The 25,669-nt window shown below is 41.5% G+C and overlaps 1 protein-coding gene across 3 annotated transcripts in view; it reads right to left on the bottom strand.

Annotated features, from left to right (window-relative positions):
• The window catches only part of WWC3 (WWC family member 3), a 214,728-nt gene that overhangs the window by 33,632 nt on the left and 155,427 nt on the right, over positions 1-25,669 (bottom strand). For all 3 annotated transcript variants that reach the window (XM_056558881.1, XM_056558883.1, XM_056558884.1), the window contains 5 exons: positions 20,278-20,367; positions 18,720-19,279; positions 6,126-6,243; positions 1,710-1,784; positions 1,204-1,290 (listed from right to left, as the gene is read on the bottom strand). In XM_056558881.1, the coding sequence (XP_056414856.1) occupies positions 1,204-1,290; positions 1,710-1,784; positions 6,126-6,243; positions 18,720-19,279; positions 20,278-20,367 (930 nt within the window). The remainder of the gene's footprint in view (positions 1-1,203; positions 1,291-1,709; positions 1,785-6,125; positions 6,244-18,719; positions 19,280-20,277; positions 20,368-25,669) is intronic.

Raw genomic sequence — 25,669 nt, 5'->3', positions numbered from 1 at the left:
TATAATAGTCTGTTGTCTAAAGGTGTTATTCATAATTTCTTTAAGTCCTATTGATAACACTAATTACATTAACAGCCTGTTAAAGAAGAATTCCAGCAAACAAATTTGGGGGAAGGTTTATTAAAATCTGCATAGGGAGCAGTGGTGCAGTTGCCCATAGCAACCGAACATATTGCTTCTTTAATTTTTTAGAGGCCATTTTAAAAATGAAAGAAGCAATCTGATTGGTTGCGATAGGCAACTGCACCACTCTTCCTTTACACAGATTTTGATAAATCCCCCCCCCCCTTTTTTTTAACATATGCCCATGCTGCCTGTCTAAACTAAAAAAAAAAAAAAAACTGTATTTACCTCCCTCATTAGCCCCATAGCTTTTGGTATTGTGGTGCTTGGTCTTCTGTTCGCTCCACTTTCTAGTGCTGGGGGTCAATATGTCACATTGCCGCTCATTCAATCACTGGCAGCAGTGGTGTGCCTCCTCAGTCAGTGATCTGGGAAAAGCATGTGATGAACTGACTATAGCCCCAGTCTCTGCTGTGCCCAACATCCTGGTGCTGTGGTCAATACATCACATTGCCTCGACAAGTGGCTGAGCAACAATGTGAACTATTGACCCCCAGCAATAGGAACTAGAGCTTGGCTGAGACTAGGTACCGCAATACTGGAGACTACAGGGTAGCGAGGGAGATAAGTACAGTCTTTTTTGTTTAAGCAGGTAGCCTGGGCATATTTTTTCTGGGGTAGCCCTTTAAAGACCAGGATTTGTTCACTAAAGAAAGTGGCACAGATCTCAAATTCCTCCCCTGCCTGGCCCTAATAAAATACTTAGGGGGGTTCATACACAGCTGTTTGTGGCAGTCATTCACAGGTCATTGAAAAGGAATGAGAAATATAAAGGAGGGACTCCTGCTTTCTGCTGGATCCAATACTGAATTTGTCTTTAAATAGGTACTCCACTGGCGAGCGGAGTACCCCTTTAAAAAACTGCAGGGGATTTTGTTCCAGAAAAAAATGCTGTGTGTGACACCAGCCGGACATGACAATAGAAAATCAGGCACAGAGCTTTATATTAACTTGCTCCATCTCAGAAAAAGACAAACTAAGTCAAGTAATCTAATATAAAATTGTCTATAATACAATTGGCTCTGCAGCTCTAGCAGTCACAGCTAATAACTACAACTAACAAGAACTATATATACTTACATTTTGCATCCTTGTTTGATAGGGAGTCCATTAAAATGTTTTAGCTGTAAAACATGTACGAAAAGACATTCGCTTCCACAATTATACCTAAGGGTAAAATACATGGGGCCTGTGAATGGAGTGTCTTACAACAGCGGAAAGGCAAATAAACTCTACTATACATTACAGTACTATAAGAGTCATATTGAACATAAGACAGTGTGTGAACATAGCCTTTGAGTTTACCAAATAGATGGTTATAGTGGAAAGGGTCACACTGGTATGATATACATAACAATGCAAATATAGACTCTTATAAATAACCATGTACAACACTAGTGGTAAACCTGACATATTGACTCTATGTTCTCTGTATGTGGTGGACAGGTTGCAAAATATCCTTTACTGGAGTGATCATACATAGGAGTGATGCAAAGGTATAGTAATAATAGCGAAAAAAAAATAATAGGCATAGAACATAAAAGAAAAATAAATATATATATGAATTGTATAAAAGCTTCACTTACACTACTCCAACATGCACTTGAGGTTCTTCTCTTTTCTCTGAGTCTTTACATCCAGAATCCTCCACATTCTCATTCCTGCATAGATACACCATAAGTAAGGGCATGTTACAGACAATTACGACTTCCCAATGTAATTTTATGCAATGGATTAGGTAGCGTTCTTATTATTGACTAAATATAAGAACACTGTACAATACACAATATTTGAGATTAAAGTGTGCTTGTCGCTTTAAAAAAAAACAACAGGACAGGCAATTCAAGCAATTGCTTGGGGCCCCCGAGCTGGTCCGGTGTTTGCCCATCCTGTAGCGACGGGGCAATTCCACCTATCACTATTAACTCCCTGCGGCCTCGCGTTAAGTTTAAAAACGCAGGGGGTGCCGGGACATAGCGCACGCCGGGATGTCATTGACGTCCCGTGCGTGCGCCCATAGAAACGAAGGCGCAGACGACCGGAGCATAGAGAAGGAGGAAGACGTGCACTGGCCCGCTTGGTAAGTGACCAGCGGCACGTCATCTTCGGTGCTCTGACCACCGGTCCCGAGACCTACTGCTATAGCCAGAGTGATGGTCGGAACACGGAAGTGGGCAGTACACAGGCATACAGCCTCCAGCCATACACTGTATATTGCTGGAGGCTGTATGTCTATGGGGGAACACTGCCTACATAATGTGGGGGAACACTGCCTGCCTAATGTGGGGGAACACTGCCTGCCTAATGTGGGGGAACACTGCCTGCGCCCAATGTGTGGTGGAACACTGCCTGCGCCTAATGTGTGGGGGAACACTGCCTGCGCCCAATGTGTGGTGGAACACTGCCTGCGCCTAATGTGTGGGGGAACACTGCCTGTGCCTAATGTGTGTGGGAACACTGCCTGCGCATAATGTGTGGGGGAACACTGCCTGCGCCTAATGTGTGGGGGTTTCCCTACATTTTCCACTTTCCCTACATTTTGCTTTTTTACACATGCTCTGATCTGTAGGGTTTTCCTCAGCTGAAATCCACCACATTTTCTGTGGAAACCTTAGTAAATATGTTGGGTTTTTGTGAAAATGTCGGGAACACGCCCCTTTTTCGGGTATGCTTAGTAAAATGGAGAGTTAGTCTGTTTTTTTTTCAATTCTGGTGCAAATTCTGGCACACAACCTGACAATACATGTCGGGTTTGGAATAGTAAATGAGGGCCAATGTGTGTATTTATGTGTGTATGTATGTGTGTATGTATATGTGTATGTATGTGTGTATGTATGTATGTATGTGTATATGTATGTATGTATGTATGTATGTATGTGTATATGTATGTATGTGTATATGTATGTATGTGTATATGTATGTATGTATATATGTGTGTATGTGTGTGTGTATGTGTGTGTGTGTATGTGTGTATGTGTATGTATATATGTGTGTATGTGTGTATTTATGTAAGTGTGTGTGTATGTGTGTGTATGTGTGTATGTGTATGTATGTATGTATATATGTGTGTGTGTATGTGTGTGTGTATATGTATGTGTGTGTTTGTATGTATGTGTGTGTGTGTATGTATGTGTATGTATGTGTGTGTATGTGTGTGTATGTGTGTGTATGTATGTATGTATGTGTATGTGTGTGTATGTGTGTGTATGTGTGTATGTTCCAGCATCACTTCCAAATGGCTAAAGATATTAACATGAAACTTGGCACACATGTTACTTATATGTCAACAACAAACATAGGATAGGTAATTTAACCCTTACCCACCCCAATTTGTGAGAGTCAGGGTTTTTATTTAAAGTCCCATGCAAGTCTATGGGAAATACAGTATATGTTACTGTATAACTTCCAAACTCCATGAGATATTTCCATAATACTCGGTCTCATGATACTTATATGTCTACTAAAAGTATGGGATAGTTAATTTAACCCTAACCTACCCTCATTTGCGAGGGTTGGGGTTTTTGTTTAAAGTCCAATGCATATCTATGGGAAATGTATGTTCCAGCATAACTTCTGTACGGCTGGAGATATTTCGCTAATACTTGGTCACATGTTACTTATTTGTCAAATAAAAATATATAATAGTTAAATTAACCCCTAACCTGCCCCCATATGTGAAGGATGTTTGTTTTGTTTTTTTCAAGTCCCCTGCAAGTATTTAGAACTTCTGGTGCCTTATTCCAAAAGCTCCACTCTGCATCTTCTGGTAAATGCATCACTCACTGGCACCCTTTAATCACACCCCTTTTATTTTCAGCTTACAATATCTTCATCACAACTCAACCCCTCCTGAGGAGGGGATATGAGGATTAGAAATGAGGATTAGATATGAGGACAGGATATGGGGATTGGATATGAGGTTGGGATATGAGGACAGGATATGAGGTTGAATATGGGGACAGGATGTGGGGACAGGATATGGGGATGGGATATGGGGATGGGATATGAGAACAGGATAGGAGGTTGGGATACGGGGACGGGATATGAAGATGGGATATGAGGTTGTGATATGAAGTTGTGATATGAGGTTGGGATAGGGGGACAGGATATGAGGTAGGGATATGGGGACGGGAAATGAGGTCGGCATATGAGGATGGGACATGAGGACTGGACATGTGGACTGGATATGAGGTCGGGATATGAGGACGGGATATGAGGACGGGATATGGGGACGGGATATGAGAAGAGGATTTGGGGTCAGGATATGAGGACGGGATATCAGGTCGGGAAATGAGGACGGAAGATGAGGAGAGGATTCTGGGTCGGGATATGGGTCAGGATATGACGATTAGGTAGGAAAAAAACGTGCAGTGTCGGGTACTCAGCTAGTATATGCTAAAATCTACTTCCTCACCATTCCAGGGAGACATTTGAGCCGGTAGCGATAGTGAACATATGAAGTTTGAAAGACATCTCCCCCCCCCCCCCCCCCCCGGCCTGTAAGTAGTCCCCTGGGCGGTGAGCCATTCTCTTCTGGTCCCGTCTGCTGGGCTTGTAAGCCACTGCCTCTGTGTGATTGACAGCCTGGGCACGGCCTACATCATCTATCTTCCCCATCTGCTTAGGGAGCGGAGACATAGACTGTCAATCACATTGACTGGGCGTGATTACAGCCGGAGCAGATGAGACTAGCAGAGGATAGCTTCCTGCCCTGTGACTACTTTTGGGCAGGCAGGGGAAACCTTTCAAACTTCATATTCTCACCATTGCTGCCAGCAGGTATGTCTCCCGTGGATGGTGAGGAATAAGATTCTGACGTCAGGTTCAATTTTAACAGTCTGCACCACTTTTAAAAATCTGGTGCCTTTGCAGAATGTCTTATCTAACCTAAGAATTATACAATTTTCTATGTATTCCCTTCATAGTGAGTACACTAGTCTTTGCTACTTGGAGGGCTTAAAGGGGTACTCCACCTCTAGACATCTTATACCCTATCCAAATGATAGGGGATAAGATGTTTGATCCCTGGGGGACCGTATGCTGGGACCCCTCCCGATCTCCAGCCCGGCTACCCGGCGTTCTGAACATCTATGTTCAGAACGCCGGCTTCTGGCTTTCGCGTTTGTGACGTCACGCCACATCCCCTCCATTCATGACTCCCAGACGAAGGTTGCGTACCGAAACGTACATTGGAGTGGTGCTGTCCCGGTCTCTGCTGATTGCTGTTGTACTCTGGTATATCGCCATACTGTTTTGTATCCCTGCAATGTTATGTTTGTTTACATGCACACTGCACTTTATTTTGCATGCCATATATATATTTTTTGCTCTCACTGTGAGATTTATATACATGTTTTCTACATGCTGCTAAACATTCTGTTTTTGCTAATTTGTGTGCAAGATTATTGTATCTTTTCTATCTCATTGTGGTGGATCCAGTAATATATACACTATACCCAGCCTTCATTGCAGAGCCGGTGACACCACCTTTTAGCCTTATTCCTCCTTGAAAAATAATATTTTTAACTAATATATATACAATTTTTATGTACTTACATTCCACGGAATTAATAAAATGATATATGTTTTATAAGTGACTCAGTTTTTCTCTTTCTTGTTATTTTATGACTATGGAAGGGGGCATAATGGCTGTGCTCTTCTGTTCCACAGTCGTCACGCCTCCTCCCATAGATATGAAAGGAGGGGCCTGGTGTGACATCACGAACATGGAAGCCGATGCCGGGGTGCCAGTTCACAGATTGTGAGGGATTCCAGCGGCCGACACCCAAAGAGAACAGACATTGTATAAGATGTCTAGGGGCAAAGTACCCCTTTAATGACTCCTATTGAATAGGTCTCTGATTTGCATACAGATTGGTATCTTTCTCTCCCCCTAACATAATTAGATGACAGAGTGGGGGAGGGGATCAGCATATTTCACACATTATGCAATTACAAGTTCCCAAGTAAAAGAGGAAGAATAGGTTATTATCATAGCAAACCTTTTACATAAAGCTTCAAAAACACCACTGTCACTTGCAAGAGAGTCATCCGATAATCCAGCAGAGACTCCTTTGGCTTTCTCCAGACTTATCCCACAGTTTTCAGGAATTCCAATTTCTGTAGACATACAAAATGCATTCAAGATCTGTAGACAGATGTACAGTATAAACATACGTAATTGTATGTGTGTGTATATATATACTGTATATGTGTGTGTAACATCTCTATATGTGTGGATGTGCATAGACACAAAAGCAAACAATTTATATTTGTAAAGTCTGTCCTGCTCCTGTGCCCATGGCTATGCCACTGCCCTATGCTTATTCCTTACTTATAAAATGATTATATTATTTATAAAATAAGATAGCTGACACCTTATGGAAAAAGGAAACTTAAGACAAACAAATGATTACTTGGAGTTACTTACAGGAAAACACTTTAATCTTTCTTTATCCTGAACTTCAAAGGCTAAAGCGAAAATTATAATGAAAAGGGCAAAATGTCTATTAACTTTAATGTTGCAGCATTTACAATCTGGTTATTTAGCTGCCATTATGGTAGCCTACATTTTCTAACATATCCTGACTGAAAATGTGTTCTTTTACAATTCAAACACTAGGTGGCGGCATGTCCCCTCGAATAGATTAGAATCAGAAACCAATAACCTTTATGACCTGTCTATGGGGTTGGGATGTTTTTAGTTGGGAAATTCCTTTATATTATGTAAAATACCATTGCTTCGCGGTTGAACTGAGAAGCAGTATAGTTAAATCGGCATAAATATAGAGTATATGTGAAATGGTATTCACTTAGAAGTAGTTGTATACCCTTCCTCACGTCCCCTAATTTTTGTTAATACAGTATATATTTTTTAAGTCCACACAAAATAAAGTACAAATGGTATGGTTGATGGATTCTAGAACACTAGAATGAGCTGTTGAAGTGAACCAGAGATGCTACAGCAAGTTTTCTAATGAGTGCGCCTCCAGCTTGTTACGCCTAGCGCTCCGGGTCCCCGCTCCTCCCCGGAGCGCTCATGGCGTCTTTCTCCCTGCAGCTCCCCGGTCGGTTCCGCTGACCGGGAGCGCTGCTCTGTCATGGCCGTTGGGGATGCGATTCGCACAGCGGGACGCGCCCGCTCGCGAATCGCATCCCAGGTCACTTACCCGTTCCCGTCCCCTGCTGTCATGTGCTGGCGCGCGCGGCTCTGCTCTCTAGGGCGCGCGCGCGCCAGCTCCCTGAGACTTAAAGGGCCAGTGCACCAATGATTGGTGCCTGGCCCAATTAGCTTAATTGGCTCCCACCTGGTCCCTGACTATATCTAACCTCCTCCCATGCACTTCCTTGCCGGATCTTGTTGCCCTTGTGCCTAGTGAAAGCGTTTTGTGTGTTTAATAACCTGTGTACCAGTACTTCTGCTATCACCCTGACTACGAACCTTGCCGCCTGCCCCCGACCTTCTGCTACGTCCGACCTTGCTTCTGTCTACTCCCTTGTACCGCGCCTATCTTCAGCAGCCAGAGAGGTGAGCCGTTGCTAGTGGATACGACCTGGTCACTACCGCCGCAGCAAGACCATCCCGCTTTGCGGCGGGCTCTGGTGAAAACCAGTAGTGTCTTAGAACCGGTCCACTAGCACGGTCCTCGCTATCCCTCTCTGGCACAGAGGATCCACCTCCTGCCAGCCGGCATCGTGACAGTAGATCCGGCCATGGATCCCGCTGAAGTTCCTCTGCCAGTTGTCGCTGACCTCCCTACGCTGGTCGCCCAGCAAGCTCGTCAGATCGCCCAGCAGTCGCAACAGATAGCGCAACAAGATCACCAGCTGTCGTACTTGACCACCATGACACAGCAACTCCAGTCACAACTACAGCAAGTACAGTCGCAGCTACAGCAGCAACAACCATCTCCTCCGCCAGCTCCTGCACCCCTTCCGCGGCGAGTGGCCGCTCCTAGCCTCCGCCTGTCCTTGCCGGACAAATTTAATGGGGACTCTAAGTTTTGCCGTGGCTTTCTTTCGCAATGTTCCTTGCACTTGGAGATGATGTCGGATCAGTTTCCTACTGAAAGGTCTAAGGTGGCTTTCGTAGTCAGCCTTCTGTCTGGAAAAGCCCTGTCATGGGCCACACCGCTCTGGGACCGCGATGACCCCGTCACTGCCTCTGTACACTCCTTCTTCTCGGAAATTCGAAGTGTCTTTGAGGAACCTGCCCGAGCCTCTTCTGCTGAGACTGCCCTGCTGAACCTGGTCCAGGGTAATTCCTCCGTTGGCGAGTACGCCATACAATTCCGTACTCTTGCTTCTGAACTATCCTGGAATAATGAGGCTCTCTGCGCGACCTTTAAAAAAGGCCTATCCAGCAACATTAAAGATGTTCTGGCCGCACGAGAGACTCCTGCTAACCTGCATGAACTCATTCATCTAGCCACTCGCATTGACATGCGTTTTTCTGAGAGGCATCAAGAGCTCCGCCAGGAAAAAGACTTAGATCTCTGGACACCTCTCCCACTGTCTCCACTGCAATCTGCGCCTAGGCCTCCCGCCGAGGAGGCCATGCAAGTGGATCGGTCTCGCCTGACCCTGGAAGAGAGGAATCGCCGTAAGGAAGAGAATCTTTGTCTGTACTGTGCCAGTACTGAACATTTTTTGGTGGATTGCCCAATCCGTCCTCCACGTCTGGGAAACGCACGCTCGCACCCAGCTCTCGTGGGTGTGGCGTCTCTTGATGCCAAGTCGGCTTCTCCACGTCTCACGGTGCCTGTTCGGATTTCTACTTCAGCCAGCTCTCCCCTCTCAGCCGTGGCCTGCCTGGACTCTGGAGCTTCTGGGAATTTTATTCGGGAGTCCTTTGTGAATAAATTCCGCATTCCGGTGACCCGTCTTGTCAAGCCACTCCACATTTCCGCGGTCAACGGAGCCAGGTTGGATTGCACCGTGCGTTACCGCACGGAGCCCCTCCTAATGTGCATCGGACCTCATCACGAGGAAATTGTATTTCTTGTCCTTCCTAATTGCACTTCTGAAGTTCTCCTTGGACTACCCTGGCTTCAACACCATTCCCCAACCCTGGATTGGTCCACTGGGGAGATCAAGAGTTGGGGTCCCTCTTGTTCCAAGGACTGCCTTCAACCGGTTCCCAGTACTCCCTGTCGTGACCCTGTGGTTCCTCCTGTATCCGGTCCCCCTAAGGTCATTAAGGACTCTGCCTGCCACAGGAAATGCCCCTCCCCCCCTCCCAGTCCCATCAGGCAAGCTTCTGTGTCCCCTCATGGCCCTCGTCCTGGTGTCACACTGCCCCGTGCCAGGTCTCGCCCTCTGCCCTCTCTCCCCATTCCTACTCCTGCGGTTCTGCCTGCCGTTGAGGAATCCCTCCATCCTTTCCCGGTGTCCTCATCCCAGGGGAGGCAGTTACCGGACAAAGAGAAGGGGAGACCTAAGGGGGGGGGGGGTACTGTTACGCCTAGCGCTCCGGGTCCCCGCTCCTCCCCGGAGCGCTCATGGCGTCTTTCTCCCTGCAGCTCCCCGGTCGGTTCCGCTGACCGGGAGCGCTGCTCTGTCATGGCCGTTGGGGATGCGATTCGCACAGCGGGACGCGCCCGCTCGCGAATCGCATCCCAGGTCACTTACCCGTTCCCGTCCCCTGCTGTCATGTGCTGGCGCGCGCGGCTCCGCTCTCTAGGGCGCGCGCGCGCCAGCTCCCTGAGACTTAAAGGGCCAGTGCACCAATGATTGGTGCCTGGCCCAATTAGCTTAATTGGCTCCCACCTGGTCCCTGACTATATCTAACCTCCTCCCATGCACTTCCTTGCCGGATCTTGTTGCCCTTGTGCCTAGTGAAAGCGTTTTGTGTGTTTAATAACCTGTGTACCAGTACTTCTGCTATCACCCTGACTACGAACCTTGCCGCCTGCCCCCGACCTTCTGCTACGTCCGACCTTGCTTCTGTCTACTCCCTTGTACCGCGCCTATCTTCAGCAGCCAGAGAGGTGAGCCGTTGCTAGTGGATACGACCTGGTCACTACCGCCGCAGCAAGACCATCCCGCTTTGCGGCGGGCTCTGGTGAAAACCAGTAGTGTCTTAGAACCGGTCCACTAGCACGGTCCTCGCTATCCCTCTCTGGCACAGAGGATCCACCTCCTGCCAGCCGGCATCGTGACACAGCTGTTGCAAAACTACAACTCCCAGCATGCCCATACAGCCTTTGGCTGTCTGTGCATGCTGGGAGTTGTAGTTTGGCAACATTTGGAGGTACACTGGTTGGGAAACACAGCACTATAGGATAGGTGAGAAATGTATTTGTTCATTTACCGCAATCCGTGGTTACAAACAGACTAACATTCTGGCTTCTGCATACTACAAGACTGTAACATAGGTCTATGGTGTATAAAGCATTACCTATCTGAGCTAAATAAAGCATTACCTATCTGTGGTATACAAAGCATTACCTATCTGTGCTATATAAAGCATTACCTATCTGGGATATATAAAGCATTACCTATCTGGGCTATATAAAACATTACCTATCTGTGCTCAATAAATCATTACCTATCTGTGCTATATAAAGCATTACCTATCTGTGCTATATGAAACATTACATATCTGTCCTATATAAAGCATTACCTATCTGGGATATATAAAGCATTACCTATCTGGGATGTATAAAGCATTACCTATCTGGGCTATATAAAGCATTACCTATCTGTGCTCTATAAATCATTACCTATCTGTGCTCTATAAATCATTACCTATCTGAGCTATATAAAGCATTACCTATCTGTGCTATATAAAGCATTATCTATCTGTGCTATATAAAGCATTACCTATCTGTGCTATACAAATCATTAACTATCTGTGCTATATAAAGCATTTCCTATCTGGGTTATATTAAGCATTAACTATATGGGCTATATAAAGCATTACTTATCTGGGATATGTAAAGCATTAACCATCTGTGCTATATAAATTATTACCTATCTGTACTATATAAAGCATTACCTATCTGTACTATATAAAGCATTACCTATCTGTACTATATAAAGCATTACCTATCAGTGCTATATAAAACATTACCTGTCTGTCCAACATAAAGCATTACCTATCTGTGCTATATAAAGCATAACCTATCTGGGCTATATAAATCATTACCAATCTGTGCTATATAAAGCATTACCTATCTGTACTATATAAAACATTACCTAGCTGTGCTACATAAAGCATTACCTATCCGTGCTATATAAAGCTTTTATGCTATATGAAGCATTACCTATTTGTGCTATATAAAGCATTACCTATCTGGGCTACATAAAGCATTACCTATCTGTGCTATATAAAGCTTCTGTGCTAAATAAATCATTACCTATCTGTACTACATATAAAGCATTACCTATCTTTGCTATAAAAAGCATTATCTATCTATGCTATATAACGCTTCTGTGCTATATAAAGCATTACCTATCTGGGCTATATAAAGCATTACCTATCTGGGCTATATAAATCATTACCTATCTATGCTATATAAAGCATTACCTATCTGTGCTATATAAAGCATTACCTATCTGGCCTATATAAAGCATTACCTATCTGTGCTATATAAAGCATTAACTATCTGTACTATATAAAGCATTACCTATCTGTGCTATATAAAGCATTACCTATCTGGGCTATATAAAGCATTACTTATCTGGGCTATATAAAACATTACCTATCTGTGCTATATAAAGCATTACCTATCTGTGCTATATAAAGCATTACCTATCTGGCCTATATAAAGCATTACCTATCTGTGCTATATAAAGCATTAACTATCTGTACTATATAAAGCATTACCTATCTGTGCTATATAAAGCATTACCTATCTGGGCTGTATAAAGCATCCGTTCTATAGAAAGCATTACCTACCTGTGCTATATAATACATTACCTATCTGGGCTATATAAAGCATTACCTATCTGTGCTATATAAAGCATTACCTATCTGGGCTATATAAAGCATTACTTATCTGGGCTATATAAAGCATTACCTATCTGTGCTATATAACACTTCTGTGCTATATAAAGCATTACCTATCTGGGCTATATAAAGCATTACCTATCTGGGCTATATAACGCTTTTGTGCTATATAAAGCATTACCTATCTGTGCTATATAAAGCATTACCTATCTGGGCTATATAAAGCATTACTTATCTGGGCTATATAAAGCATTACCTATCTGTGCTATATAACACTTCTGTGCTATAGAAAGCATTACCTATCTGGGCTATATAAAGCATTACCTATCTGGGCTATATAAATCATTACTTATCTGGGTTATATAAAGCATTACCTATATGGGCTATATAACACTTCTGTGCTATATAAAGCATTACCTATCTGTACTATATAAGACATTACCTAGCTGTGCTACATAACGTATTACCTATCCGTGCTATATAAAGCTGTTATGCTATATGAAGCATTACCTATCTGTGCTATATAAAGCATTACCTATCTGGGCTACATAAAGCATTACCTAACTGTGCTATATAAAGCTTCTATGCTAAATAAATCATTACCTATCTGTACTACATATAAAGCATTACCTATCTGTGCTATATAAAGCATTACCTATCTGTGCTATATAGAGCATTACCTATCTGTGCTATATAACGCATTACCTATCGGGGCTGTATAAAGCTTCTGTGCTATAGAAAGCATTACCTATCTGTGTTATATAAAGCATTACCTATCTGGGCTATATAAAGCATTACCTATCTGGGCTGTATAAAACTTCTGTGCTATAGAAAGCAGTACCTATCTGTGCTATATAAAGCATTACCAATCTGAGCTATTAGAGCATTACCTATCTGTGCTATATAAATCATTACCTATCTGTGCTATATAAAGCATTACCTATCTGTACTATATAAAGCATTACCTATCTGGGCTACATAAAGCATTACCTATCTGGGCTATTTAAAGCATTAACTATCTATGCTATATAACGCTTCTGTGCTATAGAAAGCATTACCTATCTGTGCTATATAAAGCATTACCAATCTGAGCTAGTAGAGCATTACCTATCTGTGCTATATAAATCATTACCTATCTGTGCTATATAAAGCATTACCTATCTGTACTATATAAAGCATTACCTATCTGGGCTATTTAAAGCATTACCTATCTATGCTATATAACGCTTCTGTGCTATATAAAGCATTACCTATCTGGGCTATATAAAGCATTACCTATCTATGCTATATAAAGCATTACCTATCTGGGCTATATAAAGCATTACTTATCTGGGCTATATAAAGCATTACCTATCTGAGCTATATAAAGCATTACCTACCTGTGCTATATAAAGCATTACCTATCTGGGCTATATAAAACATTACCTATCTGGGCTATGTAAAGCATTACCTATCTGTGCTATATAAAGCATTACCTATCTGGCCTATATAAAGCATTACCTATCTATGCTATAGAAAGCATTACCTATCTGGGCTAAATAAAGCATTACCTATCTGGGCTATATAAAGCATTACCTATCTGTGCTATATAAAGCATTACCTTTCTGGGCTATATAATGCATTACTTATCTGGGCTATATAAAGCATTACTTATCTGGGCTATATAAAGCATTACCTATCTGTGCTATATAACGCTTCTGTGCTATATAAAGCATTATCTATCTGGGCTATATAACGCTTCTGTGCTATATAAAGCATTAACTATCAATGCTATAGAAAGCATTAACTATCTGGGCTAAATAAAGCATTACCTATCTGGGCTATATAAAGAATTACCTATCTGGGCTGTATATAACGCTTCTGTGCTATATAAAGCATTATCTATCTGGGCAATATAAAGCATTACCTATCTGGGCTACACAAAGCATTACCTATCTGTGTTATATAAAGCATTACCTATCTGTGCTCTATAAATAATTACCTATCTGCTATTTAAAACATTACCTATCTGTGTGTTAAAGCATTACCTATCTGTGCTATATAAAGCATTACCTATCTGTGATATAAAGCATTGCCTATCTTGGCTATATAAAGGATTACCTATCTGGGCTATATAAAACATTACCTATCTGGGCTATAGAAAGCATTAACTATCTGGGCTAAATAAAGCATTACCTATCTGGGCTATATAAAGCATTACCTATCTGGGCTGTATATAACGCTTCTGTGCTATATAAAGCATTATCTATCTGGGCAATATAAAGCATTACCTATCTGGGCTACACAAAGCATTACCTATCTGTGTTATATAAAGCATTACCTATCTGTGCTCTATAAATAATTACCTATCTGTGCTATTTAAAGCATTACATATCTGTGCTATATAAAGCATTACCTATCTGTGCTATATAAAGCATTACCTATCTGTGATATAAAGCATTGCCTATCTTGGCTATATAAAGGATTACCTATCTGGGCTATATAAAACATTACCTATCTGGGCTATATAAACCATTAACTATCTGGGCTATATAAAACATTATCTATCTGGGCTATATAAACCATTAACTATCTGGGCTATATAAAGCATTACCTATCTGTGCTATATAAAGCATTACATATCTGTGCTATATAAAGCATTACCTATCTGTGCTATATAAAGCATTACCTATCTGTGCTATATAAAGCATTACCTATCTGTGATATAAAGCATTTCCTATCTGGGCTATATAAAGCATTGCCTATCTGTGCTATATAAAGCATTACATATCTGGGCTATATAAAGCATTACCTATCTGGGCTATATAAAGCATTACCTATCTATGCTATATAAAGCATTATTTATCTCGCCTATATAAAGCATTACCTATCTGTGCTATATAAAGCATTATCTATCTGGGCTGTATAAAGCTTCTGTTCTATAGAAAGCATTACCTATATGTGCTATATAAAACATTACCTATCTGGCCTATATAAAGCATTACCTCTCTGTGCTATATAAAGCATTACCTATCTGGGCTATATAAAGCATTACTTATCTGGGCTATATAAAGCATTACCTATCTGTGCTATATAATGCTTCTGTGCTATATAAAGCATTACCTATCTGGGCTATATAAAACATTACCTATCTGGGCTATATAACGCTTCTGTGCTTTATAAAGCATTACCTATCTATGCTATAGAAAGCATTACCTATCTGGGCTAAATAAAGCAGTACCTATCTGGGTTATATAAAGCATTACCTATCTGTGCTATATAAAACATTACCTATCCGGGCTAAATAAAGCATTACCTATCTGGGTTATATAAAGCATTACCTATCTGGGCTATATAACGCTTCTGTGCTATATAAAGCATTACCTATCTGTGCTATTTAAAGCATTACCTATCTGTGCTATATGAAGCATTACCTATCTGTGCTATATAAAGCATTACCTTTCTGTGCTATAAAGCATTACCTATCTTGGCTATATAAAGGATTACCTATCTGGGCTATATAAAACATTACCTATCTGGGCTATATAAACCATTAACTATCTGGGCTATATAAATCATTACCTATCTGGGCTATATAAACATTACCCATCTGGGCTATACAAAGCATTTCCTATCTGGGCTATATAAAGCATTACGTATCTGGGCTATTTAAAGCATCACCCATCTGGCCTATATACTGCATATCCTATCTCCTCACCTTTGTGAATTGCATGGAACCTACATAGAAACTATATGAACTGCATTTTCTTAGTAGATAAAACTCCTAAATCCTACAGATGAAACTGACATGAAATTTTCGAACCTCGTTTCTGCTCCTTATACATCTGTCAGTCGAAAACCTCTAGACCAATGAAACCTCTTTTTATCATTAATTTAGGACATTGGACATGGTAGTAGATTGATACTAACCAGTCCATAACGGTGTAACCTTAGGCACCCTGTGGTTTATTAATAGTAAGATCTGTATTGGTTAGCATATTAGCTTTTAGCAATTAGTTTTTGTTTTTTTGTAATAATAAATCATTATAATTACTTTACAAGTGCATGGTCATCAAGTTATATAGAATTTTCTCGAGGAATGTTTCTTGCATGTGTTGTAGGATCAGACTACACAGAGTTCATTTGTAGTCTGTTGTCATGGAGATGCATAGGTCTGTAGACACAATATTTTTAATCAAGACTATTTGTAAAGTTGCTTACTTTTTCATTTTAGAAGCATTAGATTTATGAAAAGAAAAGTGGTCGCAAACCTGGACATAGCCTTTAAAGGGGAACTCCCGTATCTAACTTCTTATCTCCTATCCACAGAAATCCCTGTGATCTGCAGGGAGTGGTATTGATCATTACACAGACAGGCAGCCAACAAGGCCTCTCCATGCATCTCTATAGGAGAGCCAGAGAAACACAAACACTGTACTCATGTACCTTTGTCTCACCCTTAGAAATGCATGGAGAGAGCGTGTCGACCATCCATCTGTGCATTGGTCGACACATCTCCATATATGAGCAGTGGTCACTATGTGACCCCCCCTTGGTTAGAAGCATCAGGGAACTATAAATCTATTGAAATACTATTTAAAATTTTAGTTAATCATTTACAGTTTAAAAAAAGATTGGCCAAAAACTTCACTACCAGGACTAGTTACCATGTGACACTGAAGAGCCTTAAGTTACAGTAAGGCTGGGTCCACACAATGGCCCCCATTTACTTTTGTAAACCCAGCCTGCTTTTGTCGAGTTGTTTGCCAAACTTATTGACTAATAATATGCACATCAAAAAAAGCTCCTCTAGACTCCAGGAGCTGAATTACAAAATAGCTTCACATCAAATTAGAACAGCACTCAAGCTACATACATGTTATCCTTCTGTCTCTTCCACTTGCTGGATATGTGACAGTGCCCCAGGCTCCATATCTGGATGCACTAATGTCCAGACACTGGGGAAAGGGGGGTGGGGGCTGAATAGATAGACTATATAACAATTTATGTCATACTGATCCAAAACTCAGCATTTTATTGGTGCCATTGAGAAAATGATCCCTAATCTGTGGAGATCCCGTGATCCTCCTACCCTCTTGACCTGGTGTGACACTCTCCACAACATAATGTGCTTAGAGGAACTTAAATCAGATGACGATAACTCTTGTGCACAATATTCAGCAGTTTGGTCCTCTGTGGTTTCACTCCTCCCCAACTCTTCCTTTCTGAGTATCCGCAGGTTTATTCTCTTGATGTTGCTGTTTGGGTTTCACAGTGCGCTCAGATCTCGTCTATGCTCCACAGCTGCAGAGGTCCCCCCTTATTGAGTCTCTATGTTTGAGGCACCATTCGGACTCACACTGGTTATGCATACTTGTTGTTATTGTATATACTCTGTGCTCTGATACTGTTATATGCCATTGTGAGCTTGCAGTACCCACATGACTACTGTGTCTACATTTTTCATGTTGATTGGGTATATTATTACTTTTGGCTTTAATTATAAATAAACACAAATTTTGAATCATACTTTTCTTGTGCATTAGGAAATTTGTAATTTGTAGCAGAAAAACAAGGTTCTGGTCTCTCCAATGATTTTTCAGAAAAATGAATCATTCTGATCATATAAATGACCCAGTGAGTTGATAATTTTTATAAAGACTATGGACACCTTTGAAAAATATTGTTTTTTTTATTCTTGCTTTGCACTTATGTGACGACATTTTTTTCTCCATAAGTTTTTATTAACAATGTTTCTTACTTTAGCTTTCACAGCCTTTATATTGTGCTGTATAAGCTCTGTTCCTCACTATACTACATGATTGTCTCCTGCAAACTACCGTGTATCTGCTCTCTTATCCCCAGCCTGTGTAAGCTGTCCTCCAAGGATTCTCTCTCTCTCGTCTGCTATTCTGAGCTGGTATGTAACCCCTCCTGCTGTTCTTGCTAACACTGGAAGACGAGACAGTCTGTCTGTCGGATTCTGATTGCCTTATGTTATCTTTGTGGGAGTTGGAGCTAAATGATAGAAAATGTCTAATGAAGACTATTTAGAAAGTTGTTTCATATCTTTTCGTATCATGGTCTTGTTTACACTTCAAAGTTTTGAAGCAGCTCTTTCTAATTATCTTATTTATCAATTTTTTGCCAAAAGAGTCTACAGGAAAAATAAATCTTTAATGTTCTTATTAGGTCCAGTGCAAAAATGCAAAGTGTGAACTGAACCTCATTGCCTACAAAAGTTCTTGAACTTCCCATAGATATTTTTTCTCACAATATATTTATTATTATTATTATTATTATTATTATTATTATTATTATTATCATTATTATTAATAATAATATGTAAATTTCCAGTTTATACATTTAAGAGAATGTGTCCATTAAAAGTTGGTATTTGCAAATATAACAATACAAAACCTTCTTTACCTATTGCAAAACACTGCTCAGTGTGGGAGTGTAAGGAGAACAAGAAAGGCAATGTGGTTAGAAGGCTTTTATTAGAAGAAATTGTTGGTAACTGTAGAGCATATGCTATAAAAGGAGAAATAACGGTTAGCACGGTATAATTTCTATATGGACATGATGGCTGCTCTCAGGAATAGTACTCAGATTAACAAATTTACATTTTTAGTGAAACATATAAAAATACCTTGACACATACCTGGTCTCATCTGAATGCTTGAAAATTGTGCTCCCCCTTCTCTGAGACTTCTACTTTCCATATGACCACTTAGAAAATGAGAAGATGTCCCCTGTGTGTCTTCATCAGCTAGAGAGGGACCATGTCTTCTTATGATTTCCAGAGCCCCCATTATTTCTTCTAAACCCTCTGACATTTGGGCCAGTGGAGAGTCACGGGATGCAGAGAGAAAGGGAGTGTCCAACGGGGAGCTTGGAGGTGACAATGAAGACAATGAAGAGCGTGAGGACAAAGAGGCTAAAGACTGAGGGGTGTCCATTGACATCTTCTGCTTACTGAAGAGGCCGGTTGTTTCAGAGTATTGACTGTCTCTGCAAACAGCATCTAATGGAAACATTTCAATGCGCATATGCTGAGAAAACTCCGAGTGAGATTCAGGCTTCTCATAATGTGGAAGGCCATATATATCTGTAAAGCTTATGGAGCTGAGTGAACCTCGACTGGATGCTAGAGATCCCCGACTTGAAGCCAATGAACCACGACTGCTACCAGAAGACATGGTGAGGTTGCTGGCAGACAAGCTTTAACAGCAAACATAAAAAGAAAAAAAGTTTATTAAAACTGCAATTTAAAGAAATGCTGTATACAGTTAAAAGGATCCTGTCACTTGAAAATGCAGTTCAATCTGGAGGCATTAGAAGAGTTGTACTCATGCCCCTCGTGTCAGCTCCATTCATGTCTATTGAAGGGGGCGTGACGGCCGTCACACCCCCTCCCATAGACATGAATGGAGGGGGCATGGCGTGACCTCCCGTCTCCAGTCCTGGAAACACAGAGATTTCTGAGACTGGAGAAGCGGTCCGGCAGAGAATGCCTGGGTGCTGCATGGAGATCGCGGGGGGTCCTAGCTGCGGGCCCCCCATGATCAGACGTCTTATTCCCTGTCCTTTGGATAGGGGGTAAGATGTCTATGGCTGGAATACCCCATTAAGGTTACACTCTGTAATTTGTGGATAATGGGATTACTATACTTAACACATCATGTGAGATTATACTATTTAGAAACACTTCAGAGCATTTTGGGTAACAGGCATTACATTGCATTTAAGTTTAAGCTGTATTTTTTAACTCCATTTCTTTTTCTGTGGATAATGTATAGCTAATGATAAAATTGTGAAATTGCAATGATTATCGGTGGAACATTTTTTTAATCCCTTTAAACAATGTAAAATCACTAAATCTGTAACACACAAAAACACAACAGATGAGAAATATATAGGACATTTCTGTTACATTTATTGATGGTACAGGATAAGATGTCTCTACTGTCCTGCAAAAACCACATAAAATAATGGATAACTTTTTACAAGGTCATGTTGCTGGAAATCTATGGAAACCAGATGGTGGCACCATCTGTACAGAATGCAACAAGAACGGCAATGTATCTATACAGTGCTTACAAAAGATTCGGGGACATACTACTCTACTGTCCCCAAATCAGTAACTAGTAGTATATAGTATTTGTTTAAAAAAAAGTGGAAAACAGGACACTGATCTGGGTTTGCAGATTGGTACCTACCTTTTAAGTTGAGTATGAAGGTAAGATGTCAGACGAGTAGCCTCTTCTAGATGTTTTAATAGGCAGTTTCTTTTCTCTTGTAGCAGTAACCTTCAATAACAAGATTTAGAGTTAAATGGGCACTGCCAGATCCAAAAACATTTATATACTCATGGCAAAACATCTTTTAATATACTTTAATATACTATAGAAGACTTTTTAAATTCTCATTTTATAGAAATCATGGCTTATAAAAAAAAAAAAAAAAATCCAAAACCATCCAGAACATAATCCTGTCTGGCTGCCGCATCATCTTTGTCCAAGCTGAAGCACAAGCATGAAAAAAGTCCAAAGTCCAGTAAAAGAGGGTGGGACTAGCACTTCTCTGTGCTCACTCCTGTCCTATCAGACTGTGGCAGAGAGTAGGGGGTTACAGAGCAGACTGCAGTGATTGGATGGAGAGACCCAGCACTCAGGGAGGAAGAGGAGTCATGCTGAGTGAGGACATGCCCCCTCCAAAGCACAAAATGACAAAGCAAGTGAGCAACAGATAGGAGTTATTTGCGAGGGAAATATAGGTGCTAGACACATAAAATGTATACGTACATGATCGGGATTAGGTACTGAGTAACATGTATATATATTTTTTTTGTGTGATATGACAGGTACGCATTAACACCACTTCAATGTGCAAGGCTTCATGCAACAGTATTACCCGAAAATTGTCTATGAAGGATATGCCTTATCTATGTATTAAAATGTATTAGAACAGTTTAAAAAAAATTATAGTGTATTAAAAATTCTGTTAGAGACTTACATACAGTGTATTAAAAAAATCTGGAATAGAGACTCCCATATAGTGTCCAGATTAAAGTAAGTAACTTTTTCAGAATGTAATTTGGTTGGGACCATTCATACAGTTGTGGACATACCAAACATGTACAGATGTGCAAAAGGTATAGAGGCCCTCTGCCATCTTAGAAGCAGCTAGATGCTTACTAATATCCATTAGATTACATGTAAGCGACTTAGTGACACATTTCATAAGGGACATAGAATGGATACAATATAATAAGGGAATGCTCAATGATAGGAAGGCATTGGGCCCACCTATTGTTATTGCCTTATTTCACAATTTTACTTCAGGTTGTTAAGGTGTGATAACAATGTTAGAATAAAACAAAAATAGTTGTAGTATATTGGGTAAAGCAATAAAATGCATACAAAGGAGCTTTTGCCAAGGCCTAGAAAATTAGCAATCATGCCATTTACAAGAAAATAGGTAGGCGAAGAAGACATAAATCTATAATGCATTCTGAAAATATTCAAACCCTTTGACTTTTTTACCATTTTATTATGGTGGGATCATGTGTTAAACTCAATTCAAGCCCCCCCATCTTTCTGTACTCAATACCCTGTATTGAGAATATGAAAGTTTACAAATGTTACTAAAATTTCACATGGACTTAAGTATTCTGCACCTTGGTTGGAGTCACTTGAGGTAAATTCAGCTTTTTGGACAACATCTTGAAAAAAAACTGCTCTGTAAGTATAAAGTCTCAAGCTAAAAATGTATATCAGAGCAAAAACCAAGCCATGAGGGCGGAAATAACTGCCTATAGAGCTCAGAGACAGGATTGTGTGGACAGATCTGAAGGAAGATATAAGCAACTTTCGGCTGCACTGAACGTTCCGAAGAGCACAGAGGCCTACATAATTCTTAAATAGAAGAGGTTTGAAACAATCAGGAGCTGTCCACCACACCAAACAAAGTAATCAGAGGAAGAAGTTCAATGGTAAGAGAGGTGAGCAAGAACACAATGGTCACTCTGGCTGATTTCTAAAGATCCTGCAGATCAACCATCACTGCAGCACTATCAATCTGGGCTTCTTTGCCCATTGGCTCTCCTCAGTAAAAAAAAACAAAAAACATGAAATTCCAGTTGGAGTTTACAAAAAGTGCGTAAAGGAATCTCAGACAGTGAAATAAGGAATTCTCTAGACTTCTGTACCTGGGCGAAGGTTTACCTTCCAACAAGATGACCCTACAAGCATATAGCCAAGAAAACACAAGAGTGGCTTAGGACAGCTCTGTAAATATTCTTTAGTGGCCAAGCCAAAGCCCTGAATTAAACCCAATCGAACATCTCCAGAAAGACTTAAATAATGGCTGTCCACCCACGGCTGTCACGCCCCCTCCCATAGACTTGCATTGAGGGGTGGGGTGTGATGTCACACGGGGCGGAGTCGTGACGTCACAATCTCACGTCACCGTGGTCAGGAGCCATTAGGATGAGAGCCTCCAGCGCTGCCGGAAGCCACAACAGGTGGGACCCCCACGATCTGACATCTTATCCCCTATCCTTTCGTTAGGGGATAAGATGTCTAGGGGTGGAGTACCCCTTTAACAACTGGATACTTGGGTGTTAACTGATCTTAGGAGAAGAGAAATTCCTAACAATAGGAAAGATGGATGCCTCAAGCTAGAACTTTTACATCTGACATCCCATCTACTGCTCCATTGACTCAAATGAGGTATGGTGCTGGATCTATGGACCATGTGATGTGGATTCCCCAGATCTAAAAAGCATTATGCTGCGTTTTTTGATCCAATGCCTGCATATATGCCGGATCACCAGACATATGATAAAAAAAAGACCTATTAGATCTACAGTGACTTGTTGAAATGGTTGTGTAAGAATTTATGTTTCTTGTTCATGGTCAATGCCCATTACAATATGAGTGCAGAGTCATGAATATATGTACATTTACACTATAGCTGTGAATTATATGTTATACAGCATCTGTTTCATACAATCGTTCAGCGGTTTGTTGAAATGCACACAAGGTAGAATCCAAATGTATACCCCCGGGATAGATGATGCACTTCTTTCTGTGCATGGTGAGAAGGAGCTGATGACTGACCTCCCTGGCTACCCAAAGAGGCACAAGAGAGGTCAGCCTAGCAACGACTGTTTTGGATGCTCCTCTTCGAATACACATGATACATTATGGGATTCGGCTCTTGCTGCCAATCCTTCAGTCTCACATAACACATTTCCAGAAAACAATTTGTTCTCCTAAACCAACAGTTTAACACTCTTCTGCGTAAGATAAATCACCTACTTAGTTCAAGACAGTGTTAGTCTATTCAGGAAAAACATTTCAGTATCAGGATCTTCAGCTTAAAAAATGTCAAATTGAACCATGTGCTGAAGACAATACCCCAAATTTTACCGCCAGAAAAGTTTGACACAAAATATTTTCTTAGTCTTATTAGTTTCAGCATACCGTATATACAGCGAGTATAAGCCGACCCGAATATAAGCCGAGGCCCCTAATTTCACTCAAAAGACCCAGGAAAAGTTATTGACTCGACTATAAGCCTAGGTTGGGAAATACATCATCCCGCATGTCATCATCCAGACCCCCGTCATCAAGCCCCCCCCCCCCCCCCTTCATCATCACCGCCTGTCAATCCCTTCATCAGTGGTCTTCAACCTGCGGACCTCCAGATGTTGCAAAACGACAACTCCCAGCATGCCCGGACAGCCATCGGCTGTCCAGTAGTGTTGCTCACGAATATTCGCAATTCGAATATTATTCGCGAATATCGCATATTCGCGAATTCGCGAATTTCGCGAATATAGCGCTATATATTCGTAATTACGAATATTCGTTTTTTTATTATTATTTTTTTTTCACAGTACACATCACAGTGATCATCCCTCTCTGCTTCCAGCTTGTGTGGTGTAAAGAATACTACTGTGTGAGACTGGCGTGCGCAAATTCGCATATGCGAAAATTCGCATATGCTACTTTTCGCATATGCGCATTTTCGCGTATGCTAATTTTGTATATGTTAATATTCACATATGTTAATTTTCGCATACGCGAATTTACGCATATGCGAAAATAAAACGAGAATATAACGAATATGCGAATATTCGCGAATATATGGCGAATATTCGTCCATATATTCGCGAATATTCGCGAATTCGAATATGGCCTATGCCGCTCAACACTACTGTCCAGGCATGTTGGGAGTTGTAGTTTTGAAACCTCTGGAGGTCTGCCGGTTGAAGACCACTGCGGCCTTTGTCATCATCCCCCCCACCTGTCAATCCCTTCATCAGTGGTCTTCAACCTGCGGACCTCCAGATGTTGCAAAACTACAACTCCCAGCATTCCCGGACAGTCGTTGGCTGTCCAGGCATGTTGGGAGTTGTAGTTTTGCAACATCTGGAGGTCCGCAGGTTGAAGACCACTGCAGCTTTAGTCATCATCCAGCCCTCCCCCCATTTGTTTTGTACTCACCTCCCCTCGGCGGGAAGTTAGGGTGAGCTAGTTCGGACCATCTATGCTGCAGGGACCATCCAGTGGGAATGGTTAGTCGTTGCGGGCTGTCCATTTTCGCCGGGGGGCCCTCTTCTCGGCGCTTTGGCCTGCCCCACACTAGTGACGTTGCCTTGACGACGACCCACAGGGACATTCATGCGCAACGTCCCTGTGCGTCATCGTCAAGGCAACGTCACTAGTCCGGGGCAGGCCAGGAGCGGAGAAGAGGGCCCCTCGGTGAAAATGGACAGCCCGCAACGACTAACCATCCCCACCGGACGGCCCCTGCAGCATAAATGGCCCGAACCAGCTCAGCCTAACTTCCCACCGAGGGGAGGTGAGTACAAAACAAAAGGGGGGGGGGGGGGGGCTGGATGATGACGAAGGCCGCAGTGGTCTTCAACCTGTGGACCTCCAGAGGTTTCAAAACTACAACACCCAGCATGTCCGGGCATGCTGGGAGTTGTAGTTTTGCAACATCTGGAGGTCCGCAGGTTGAAGACCATTGAGAAGGGATTGACAGGCGGAGCGTTCACTCGAGTAGAAGCCTAGGGGGGCATTTTCAGCACGAAAAATCGTGCTGAAAAACTCGGCTTATACTTGAATATATACGGTAACTCCTGTGCATCCATTTAACTGTATTATTTGAAAGTTAAGTATTTTGGGGATTTTTTTTAAGCATATTCCTATTGTTTCTCATAAGGTTAGCAGCAGAGATGTCAACTAACTAATCCCTATGCCACAGAATCATCCATTTTAGTATTGAGTAAAAGTATTTTTTTAAAGGGGGTACTCCGGTGGAAAACTTTTTCTTTTTAAATCAACTGGTGTCAGAAAGTTAAACAGATTAGTAAATTACTTCTATTAAAAATCTTAATTCTTCCGGTACTTATTAGCTGCTGAATAATACAGAGGAAATTCTGGGACCCCCTGTAATCTCCTGCATGGCACCAGGTAGTCACCAGAAGGGGAAAATGTTGACCCCCACATGAAGTGGCGGTGGACACGCCCCCTTCCTGGAGACTGCCAGATGAAATGCAGGAGGTCTGTTCACACTATCTTTATGGTGTTTACA

This window comes from Hyla sarda, chromosome 2, assembly GCF_029499605.1.
Source record: "Hyla sarda isolate aHylSar1 chromosome 2, aHylSar1.hap1, whole genome shotgun sequence".
Taxonomy (NCBI): domain Eukaryota; kingdom Metazoa; phylum Chordata; class Amphibia; order Anura; family Hylidae; genus Hyla; species Hyla sarda.
Note: the sequence above shows the minus strand (reverse complement) of the source record. Positions and strands in the feature narration are given on the sequence as shown.